The sequence below is a fragment of the Myotis nattereri genome (assembly GCF_964212035.1).
Source record: "Myotis nattereri genome assembly, chromosome: 10".
Lineage (NCBI taxonomy): Eukaryota > Metazoa > Chordata > Mammalia > Chiroptera > Vespertilionidae > Myotis > Myotis nattereri.
Window position 1 is genome coordinate 28662475 of NC_138085.1, and position 10780 is coordinate 28673254.

A 10780-nucleotide genomic window follows, 5' to 3' on the forward strand; every position below is an offset into this window, starting at 1 on the left:
CACACTCATCTGTTCAACAAATGTTCACTGAGGAAGGCCGTGTGGCTCGGGGCTCAGGTGTCAGCGACCTGGACTTCTGGCTCAGCAGTGGACGGCAATGTGACCTGAGTCTTCCAAGCCTCAGTTTCCCCTTGTAGAACACAGGGCTGAGCAGAGCTCCTGCCTCTTTTCCTTTTGTGCAGATCAGAGATAGGGGGGGGGGCGGGGAGCCCCGAGGGATGTGTGAGGAGCAGGGAGAGGGTGCATGTGGGGCCCACAGGGGAGCAGGGCAGAGGCCGTTGCAAGGACTTGGGCTTTGATCCTGGAGGCACCTGGAGGGTTCTGAGTGGGAAAATGGACTGGGAAGGGTTCGTGCTAACGGTCACCCTGGCTACAACGTAGAAGAAGGAGGTGGTCAGGCAGGAAGACCCCCTTCAGGGGTCAGAGACGGTGGTGGGAGGATTAGCTCTGTGGTAGTGGACGTGGGTGTGGGAGAGGGTGTGGGAGTTGGAACTGACCAGGTGGAGAATGGCTGGGAGGGAAGGCGGGGTCAGCGCATGTTCTCAGCTGGGCCTTTAGTGGACAGCACTACATGCAGGAGACACAGGCTCAGAAGGGAGGATGGGACCATCCTGAAACGTGACATGCTCACTGGGATGTGCTGTGGTCTGAGCCCTCTGAGGACGCACAGCCCTTAACATACGCAGTGGACACTGTGAATGGGTGGGTGTGATGCTGTGTGAATGCTCTCACTGAAAAGTGAATACTTGGAGAAATTTCAGACAGGGCTCTCTGGGAGGTCTCTGAATTGTGCTTGCGACTTTTCTCTCAGTGTGACATTCTTTCCAGTTGAAAAGTTAGAGTGTACAGGCCAGGGGTGGGGAAGGAATGGCCAATGTCGTGGAGAGGAGGGGTGGCTCAGAGCCCAGGGCCAGGAGGGAGGAGTGCAGGGAGGGGGGAGAACCAGTGGGAGGAGGGGGGTGGAGGGGAGCAGGAGAGGGAAGGGGAGCTCTGTGGGTAGTGGTCCAGGCCCCGGTGGAGGTCTGGCGGGAGTCCGGTGCCGGGTCATGTTAAAAGGCTGCAGAGGCTGGAGTGGGGATGGTCTGTCTGCCTGCGACCATCGGGTTTATCAGCAGTGGTGGCCACGTGCAGAATTGGTTCGTTTCTTCCCAAGTTGAAGTGATGACCATTTGAAATGGATGGCTCTCTCTTTCTTTTCTTTATGTTTTTAAGGTTCGCTGTGTGCTGGAAACGATGTTGGTTCTGAAGAACAGTGGCGTGCAGAGGATTCCGGGCTGTGAGCTGAGCCTGTGGAGAAAATGAGGAAATTGCTGAGAGGGGAAGTGAGTGCCCTGTGGACGTGGACCCACCGTGGAAGGCTGGGAGGTAGTTGGAGCCGCGAGTCGGGTGCCCGGCCTGGTCAGCAAGAGTTGCGAGGGATCGAATGGCAGCTGTGTTTCTGCGGTGAGACCCTGTGAGGGGCCCGTGTGCAGTGTGTCCCTGTGAGATCAGCATCCCCCACACTTAGCCGGTGGTGCTGGACTCGGCTGTGCAGCCGAATCACCATAGACCTTCTGACCACTTTGGAAGAGGGCCCACCAGGACCGGAGGCGTTAGCCCAGCAGGAGAGGGGCTTGCCTATGTAACCTCCCCAGGTATGTTTACGTGGGGCCACAGCAGAGACCCACCGCCCTCTCCAGTCAGGGCGTCCTCTACCCTTACTTCTTTATTCATTTTTTTTGAGGAGAATTCTTATTTTATATATACTTTTATTGACTTCACAGAAAACTGGAGACGGAGCGCGAAAGAGAAACGCCAATGATGAGAACCATTGATTGGCTCTCTCCTGGACACCCCGCATTGGGGATGGAGGCCACAACTGGGACATGGGCCCCAACCTGGAAGCCAACCATAACTGCCTGGTTCTGGTTCATAGGTTGACACTCAACCACTGGACCAGGCAGACAAGGCTCGGGTGCCGGTAAACCTGCTTGTATAAAGAAAAGAATGGTATTGCTGGTTTAGTTAGCTTCAAGGTATTCTTTGAAACTATTGGAGAAGTTGCTAAGAATTGATAACTGAAAATTTGAGAATGACTTTCTACGACCTAATGGAACCCACTTTTTCTTTAAATCCTATGGCAAGGATGTGCTTATTGATTTGAGAGAGAGAATCATTGATGGGAGAGAAAAGCATCAATTGGTTGCCTCTCATACACACTCCCACTGGAGACTGAACGCCCAACCTAGGTATGTGCCCTGACCAGGAATTGAACCCACAGCCTTTCAGTGTAGAGAATGATGCTCCAGCAAACTGATCCACACCGGCCATGTCGTGGACCAATTTTTAGGAAAGAAAACTTTCTGTGACTCCTAACCTTTGTGCATATCCATGGTCCAAAATACAGCTCAGTCCATGGGAGTTCATGGAACACCTTGATGACTTTGAGTTGAGTGAATGAGATGCAATGTGTGCAATGTGCTCATCACTGTGCCAGGCTTGTGCTCACTCTTTGTGGTTTCAGTCGGCCTCATCCTGTTTTCTGTGTCATTCTTATGTATTTTCCTTAAAAATAGCACTAGGTTCATAAATTTTGCATCGTTTCTCTAAAATGTTGGCCCTGAAAACGGGGAGCAGAGCGTTTGAAATTTTATCATCCAGTTTATATCCCTTTGGCATAAGCTCATCAATTCAACTGTTCTTGAAATCTTGATTTGCATGATGATAAATAATTTTCATTATCTCAAGATTCCTAAAAGTATATGTTATCCGCTGTGTTCTCACTTCAGGTCACTGCATCTATAAATTTGTTTCCAGGTTAGATCACATTTCGTTGGACATGAATTGAAATCTCATCATGCTGCCCACAAAAGAAGGTGGTTAGATTTATGGAATAGCTTCTGTACGAGGAATTGATTGAGATAGGTATGAAAAAGTAACCACTTTAGGTGGGATTTTTTTCAGTTTTGTTCTTTTGTTCGGGGCAGGAATAGACTGCTGGGGACTCGCTATGATTACAAGGAATATGAATGGTGCTCTGTTAAGCATGATTGTTCTGTTCTAATGAGGGAAAGCACGTTCTGATCTGGTGGAGAGTTGTCCGCCCTGGGACATGGGAGCTAACAAGGGAATGCAGGCCACCCTCGTTTCTGAGAAAGGCCTAGATCAGCAACCTCGTTGCCTGTAATCTGGTCCCGGAGCCACCCGGCCTCTGCCAACACCCAGCCTGAGTTGCCTGTAACCTCTAACCACTATACCTTCCTACATTCCCAGGCCTGAAATGTCTGCTTTCCCTTGGGATCTTTGTCCTTCTACCCAAGATAAGCAGCTGGCTTATTGGGGGTGGGGGACTGGGGGTATAGCAGATGTCTGTGGGTGACCTGCTGCTCTCTCCTTCTGCTGCATTCATGGAATAAATGATCTAAACCCTGTCTCTGCTTCATTGGCTCAAGGAGTGACCAGCAGCCCAGACCCATTGCTTGTCCAGATTCACTTTCAGTAATTTTATAACAGTCATTGGAGCTGGATAATGAATCGAAATGCTAATCAGTACTCTCCCCCCACAGCGAATCTAAGTCCAAAGATTTCATCTACTTTAAACAATTTAAATTTGTCTTAAATTAAGAATGAGTTTTTTAATTAACCCAAGTAAACCATTACTAGTTTAGAAATAATTGATTGGCAGCCTAAATGTTTAAATTCTGTTCTGAGGGTGCCTGTATATTTGTTCTCTAAATGTCTTTCTTGCATGTGCTAATTTAGTACTCCTTGCACAGAAAGCTATGTACAAAGTCCTTTTGTTAAAATATTTTCCAGTCCGGCCGGCATGGCTCAGTGATTGAGTGTATCACTACGACCAGGAGGTCACCATTAGATACCCAGTCAGGGCATATGCCCTGGTTGGGGGCTTGATCCCCATTATGGGGCGTGCAGGAGGCAATTGATCAATGCTTCTCTCTCATCATTGATGTTTCTCTCTCGCTATCTCTCCTTTCCCCTCGGAACTCAATAAAGATATATTTTTTAAAAATATATAAAGTATACCCTAGCCAGTTTGGCTCACTGGATAGAGGGCTGACCTGGGGATTGAAGGGACCCAGGTTTGATTCTGGTCAAGAGCATGTACCTTGGTTGTGGGCACATCCCCAGTGGGGAGTGTGCAGGAGGCAGCTGATCGATGCTTCTCTCTCATCAATGATTCTAACTCTCTATCCCTCTCCCTTCCTCTCTGTAAAAAATCAATAAAATATATATTTTTAAAAATATATATGTATATAAAATATTTCTCAAATATATAGCTTTACTTTGTTCATTTTCCTTATAAACTACACATTAGTGAGTGGTCTGTCAAATTGTTTTTTAGGCAATTGACTGGTGGACTTGAGGGGTCTTACGTATGAACTATTGACAGTCGATGGTGAGAATTTCTGAGCTGGGCTCTGTAGGTAAGACTTCACAAAATAAAATGACTGTGTAGTTCCCTGAAAGGAACGAATCAAATTTCTGTAATGTGGCTGATGGGAAAAAATAATTTTTTGAAACATAGACAGACATATCAGAATGAAGTGGTTAATTTCCATTGATAATGGTATAGGATCTATAAACATAACCTTTATGTTTCTTTATATTTTATGTGCCAGATAGATCTTAATCTTGATGGGGAGAGTGTCCTAATTTTTGCGTATTCCTAAAGCAGTTGGCATGGGGCATGAGCCTCTGGCAGAGCCGTTTAGAATGCTGGGCCTAGAGCAGTTTGGTTGTGGGGCCATGGAGACAGTGGAATGTTAGGTGCGAGGTCGGTGGGCGTGGAGTCGGTGGGCGTGGAGTTGGAGGGTGAGGAGTCGGTGGGTGCGGAGTTGGTGGTGCAGAGTTGGTGGTGCGGAGTCGGTGTGAATTGTCAGTGTGTGAAGAGTCGTTGTGAAGAGTTGGAGTAAGAAGAGTCGGTGGTCGTAGAGTCGGTGAGTGCAGAGCCTCTTCCTGTGTGAGAAGGGACTGTCCCTGCCTCCCCCTCAGGGCTCTTGTGAGGAGTGACTGTGCAAGGACAGAGGGCACCTGGCACAGGGCCGGGGATGGGCAGAGAGACGGTGTCCAGGTGACTCCCGAGTCTGTGAGCAAACCCTTCCCGCTGCCAGGCTTTGACCAGAACCGTGTCCACTGGCGGCAGGTCCACGGCTTCCCTTCTACCAATTGGGATCCCTTGGCCTGGCCTACGGGAATTCGGCTGAAACTGGCTCTCTGACAGCCTCTGAGGAGTCCCAGATTGCGAGAGGGCATAGGCGAGGCAGTGGGACTCCACTGGTATATGATGAGGGCGGGGAGGGACACAGGAGGTTGGCTAGTGGGGAGGGACCCTGGGAGGGCCCCAGGGCATGTCAGGCCTGTCTAGTTCAGCCCCAATCAGCCAGACCCCAGCAGCAAGCCAACCTGCCAGTTGCAGCGTAGGCCCTCCAGTGGTCAGTGCACGTCATAGCAAGCTGTTGAGTGGCCTTAGCATATCATTCGTGTATTATGCTTTCCTTGGTTGAATGGATGACCGGACACTTAGCATATTAGCCTTTTATTCTATAGGATGTTAAAAAAAACAACAAACAAACAAACAAACAAACAAAAACAAACAAACAAACGGATAGGGCCTGACTGCTGTGTTGCTTTCTGTAAGGATGGATGTAGGTGGGTGACTGGCAATAAGGGTCTCTGCTGGCAACTAGGATGTGGGTCGAGCTGTGATTTGGGAGTCCCTACAGCAATTCCAAGACATGGTAAACCAGCTAAGGGGCCTGAGAGCCGCCAGTCCTCTTGTCACCTGCTTTACAGCCCTGTGCTGTGCGTCACTTTGCTCAGACACCACAGAGGCCTCATGGGTCTTCATCACCTACCACAGGGTCAGCATGTCTTTTAGTGGCTGTAGGTCTCCCAGCAGGACCCTGTGCTGGAGTCCCTTCTGTGCAGCTGTGCTCTAGGAAGTGAGCAGGTGCATGGAGGCCCTTTATCCTGGGGAATGAGGGTAGCTGCACTGGGGCTGGGCAGGCCAGCGGGTTGCATGGTGCGCATCCTCACCCCACCCCTCTTCCTGCACTAGGATCGTGGACACATCCCCCAGCAGTTCCTTGAGGAGCTGCTGGGGGACATCATGGCCCTCGAGGCTGAACAGGTCCAGAGGAGGAACCAGCCCGCCCACCTGAGCTGGGAGCTGGAGCTGCTGATAGAAGGTAGGCAGCAGCCCCTGGCGCCGGGGAGCCAGCCTGGCTGTGGCTTCTCCCTCACCCAGGGAGCTGAGCCCTTGGCTCTGAATCTCCTGGGTCAGCCCACCCTCAGCCCAAGTCAGTAGGGTGTGCTTCAGGGGCCATTTGGGACCGTTTCATTGCCATTCTCCCCAAGGGGAACATGAGGGGCCTGGCAGCCTCAAAGTCAGGACATGAACTACAAGTAAGTAGATTCAGATTTCTCAGCGCCCGTGTGGGCAGTCCCGGGAGCTTCCAGATGACAGCACGCTGACCCCAGAGGCTGTCTTAGATCTGTCCGTGGGGGATTGAAAGCTCTGGATGGCAGGAGCTTCCCCAGTGCTCACTCACCTGCATTATAACAGAGGCCTGGGCTGATTTCCTCCGTTCATGTCCTCCTCGGGCAGATGGGTGCAGTCTGCTCTCTGTCTCCCTGGGCAGGGGCTGCTCAGTGACCTCTCCTCCCGAAGGACCTCACCCACGGGTGGCAAGTCCTCGACACACGCGCCCCAGATCTGCTACCCCCCACAGGCATACTGGTCAATTTCTGTGCCTCCCACTCCCCAGCTGAGCCACCCAGATCACCCCACTCTGACGGCTGGCCCGGACCATGCCATGTCTTTGCCGTCTCTGTGAGTCTCTGAAATCCTTGACTAGACAGTCAGGTTAGAACTCCATAAAAACTGGTTCCAGCAGTTCCACCGTCTGGAACTTCTGCTTTGGCCTCTCCACGGTCACCTGCCTTCTTCTTAAGCTCTGGATGGCTCCCCTACCGGCCCCCAGCTGAGCCAGCACAGGGGCCACAACCAACAGCGGCAGCACCTTGTGTACGACACCCAGCTGACCAGCCCCGGCCCTCAAACCTTGGCCTCGGGGTGGGGGCGTGGCCGTCTGGGGGGATGGTCCTCTCGGGGCCAGAGTCAGAGAGGGGAAGTGGAGGCCCTGGAAGCTGGGCTCTGACTCCACTTTGCTCTTCAGCCTGCACGCGGATCGCTGATTTGGAGGAGAATACCCATGCCCTCCGGGGCACAGTAAAGACGCTGCAGGAGGAGAACCAGCAGCTCCGGAAAGAGGTAACGGTGGGCGGTGTCCGGAATAGACGGGCAAGCCGGTGGCCAGGTGTCCCGTGGGGTGACAGGTTTGGGGTTTGCTCTCAAGCCAAGTTCACTCTGTGACCTGACTGTGGCACTGGCTGGGTCTTTGGCTCTGCAGCTGGAAGAGTTGGGGACCCAACTCACCCAGGACAAGGCCAACAGCCAAAAGGAAGAGCTGGAGGGAGAACTCCAGTCTAACATCGCCAACACCGTGAGGCCCTCCAGGGCCACGCAGGTAGGCCCTCCAGAGCGCATGTCCCCCTGGCGCCCCCGCCTGCCCGAGGGAGCCTCCGGGATCACAGCCGTGTCCTGGTCATTGATCAGTGATTCCTGGGTGACCAGTTCCCTCGCTCAGCTGCAGCTCAGACCAGCAATTCTCAGCCACTGCCGGCCGCGGGGGCAGGTGTTGCCTCCCTGGGACACTGGCCATCTTGGTGGTGGTTAACAGGACTGAGGGAAGGAGGAGGGCGGTGCTGCTGGCTGTGCCCATTCGATGGTTGTTCCGTAAATATCAGGGTCAGTTGGCTGCTAGTGTTGTTCAGATATTCTGTATCCTGACTGCTGTTCTATGTACTTTTTCTTTTATTTTTAAAATATTTTTATTGATTAAGTTATTATTTTTTGTGTGTGATTAATCACTATGCTTTTATTATGTTCAATTTGTAACAATGAAATTGGGGGTCACCGCAACATGAGGCACTGTATTAAAGGGTCGCAGCATTAGGAAGGTTGAGAACCACTGGTTTAAGGTTTATTTCGACCTCAATTGCTGGCCCCTACCAAACCTGGCCCTGTTCCGGGCTTGGGCAAGAGGCAACCAACTGATGTGTTTCTCTCACATGGATTCTTTCTTTCTTTCCCTCTCTCCCCAACTCTCTCTAAACATCAGATATCCTCTCGGGTGGTAAACGTGGTCGGGGGTGAATGTTCTTGAGCATCCCCAGGAAGGCCTGCGGGGATGCTGCCTCCACATTCTGGAAGGTGTTCTGGACTCTGCCAAACAGGATGAATGATTTCTCCTCCAGATCGATGAACCCCAAGTGGTTCTCATCGAACAGGATGACGACTCCAGGGTAGCGCCAGTGTGAGGGACATACGGGAACAGTTTCCACGCCATAGAAACACATCCTGCAGGTCCGGGGGTAGTTCTGGTTCCTTGGGCTCACGCCCACAGGCAGAACAAACGGGACAGGCTGCTCCTCTGCAGCTGCAGCCCCGGACTCCCCAACACTGGGCTGGGCGGGGCTCTGCCAGCCATGGCCCTCGCTTTCCTCGGTCCTGTCTTCTTGCTGCTGCTGCTGCTCCCAGAGCACCTGCTCCTCCATCTCCCGGACCACGCGGGAGAGCTCGTGGAAGTCGCGGAAGATCTCGCCATCTCGCAGCTGGATGCGGCGCGTGAGGTGGATCTCTAATATGTGGAATGCGATTCCCGTGCTGTGCGTGAGCCTGGCACACTTCCCATGGAAGCTGAGCATGAAAATCATGAGGCCCAAGCGATCCAATCGCATTTGCCTTGGAGGAGGCCTGGCCTGATGAGGTGGTCCGGGTGGCTGGGCGGGAGGTAGAGGCGGGGGTAGGTCCGGCAGTGATGTCGCACTGTGACATTCCATATCAGCGCCCGCTGTCCCGAATTCCTCCCTAAGCCGCGTGGGTGAATCCCTTCGGTGGTCTCTCTTCTGGCACTGGCTGGTGAGCCTGTCCTTCCGAATCTGCAGGTGGCGGCTGTGGGGCCTGCGGTGGCGGCCTTCCATGCACTCCACCGTGGCTGATTTCCGCTCCATCAGGCGGATTCGGAACGCGGGCTTGAATTGCATTGGGCCGTCCACATGGGTGTTAAGACCAGGCCTGTACGTCCAACCAGTAATGCCTAAGCCGTCCACCGCTACATACAGCAGTGTTTTATAGAGCTCAATATCTCGCCCCCACAAACCCAAAACGTGTCTGTCTGGGTGGAACAGCTTCACATAGACTTCTCGGTAAGACGTGCCTACTGCCTCCAGATTCTGCAAGGTTTCACAAAAGCCAAACTCCTCCCGGCAGTGCCGTCTCCAGATGTTGTCGATGTGCAGGGTGCGGCGGAATTTGGTGCAGACCTGGGCCAGACTGGCCAGGTCGGTGACTGGGAGCGAGGCACAGATAACCACCAACATTTCCACCCCCAGGTCCTGCAGCGAGCAGTGCGGGGGCGGCCTGGGGCTCGCGATTCTTCCCACCCAGCACCCCGCTGCGGCGTCCGCCTTGTGGTGCTTTTCTGCTGGGGCCCGCTTGCCCTCGGCCGCTGCCTTCTCAGCCGGGCCCTGGCTCTTCTGAGGACACCGCTTGCCCTGGGCCTTTGCCATCTCAGCCGGGCCCTGGCGCTCCTGAGGACACCCACATCCCCGCGAAGAGTCCAAGTCGCAGAGGCAAGCGCACTCCTCCATGCCTCCTTGCTTACCAGCCACCACAGTCCATTAAGTTATTATATATGTGTCCATATCCCCACATTGCCCCCTATTGGTGGGGGGAGGGAACTCATGCTCTCAGCCCTGTGTTGTCCGTGTCCATTGGTTAGGCCTATATGCTGGCATAGAAGTCCTTTGGTTGATCTCTATTTCCTTTTAAAAAAATAGGCTTTTACATGTGGTCACAGAGGGCAGCCAAGGAGCTGATCCAGAGAGCGGACATCCTGTGCCCCTAAAGGTCCTGAGTGTGGAGAGGGCGCAGGGCTCCCGTAGCACCATGTGGGCCCGGCCAGCGCAGTTCCTTCAGTTCTGGGAGAACCGCACTGAGCACGGCGGGTGCTGCCTGCCCCGAGGGTCCCTGCTCTTCTGGGGTCTGCACTTGCCCTGCTCTTGGCCCCTCAGTGCGTGTGGGGGTGCAGGGATACGGGGTCTGTTGCTCCCCGGGGCCAGCACCCAGTGAGGCATCCTCACCTTTTCCCTCTGGGCAGGAGGATCCTTCTAGTCTGGGCCCCCAGAACCAACAGGGGGCCGAGGAGAGGGAGCTGGAGGAGCCGGGGCAGCAGGAGAAGCAGGGGCCCGAAGCCCAGGAGGCCCTGAAGCAGGAGCAGGAGGCCAAGGCCCTGGCCGCCGCCAGAGAGAACAGCGGAGAGGAGGAGAGGCTGCGGCAGGAGAACGACAGGTACCCGCCCGCCCCTGCAGCAGCACCTGCCGCCTTCAGTCACACCAGCTCCCTCAGCTCCCGCTGCGCTCAGCTCAGGGGAGTCCCCTGGAAATGGTGCCCTTTCACCTGCCCTGTCACGGTCACAGCTGATGGTCAGGAGGGAAGGGCCTCCAGCTGGTGGCTGGGATGGAGCATCGTCCAGGTGTGGGTGACCGCCCCTCCCACATGGATGATGGGGATGACTGTGTCGGGCACGGCCATCTTCATCCTCTCTCACCAGCCATTCCAGGAGGACATATGCTTGCTCCCCGTCATTCCCGCGTTCCCTATTGGCGAACTCAGCTCCTCGCTGAGATGCACTTGTCACCCCCCTTTGGTCCCCAT

General features: G+C 53.8%; 1 protein-coding gene across 1 annotated transcript; it reads right to left on the reverse strand.

The window, feature by feature from the left end:
- Positions 1-8172: 8172 nt before the first annotated feature.
- Positions 8173-9714, reverse strand: LOC308526415 (F-box only protein 31-like; the record flags this gene model as incomplete). Its single annotated transcript, XM_081101532.1, is given in 4 exon segments — positions 8173-8796; positions 8802-8921; positions 8923-9591; positions 9658-9714. Coding segments are annotated over 4 exon segments (1470 nt in total).
- Between the last annotated feature and the right edge of the window lie 1066 nt (positions 9715-10780).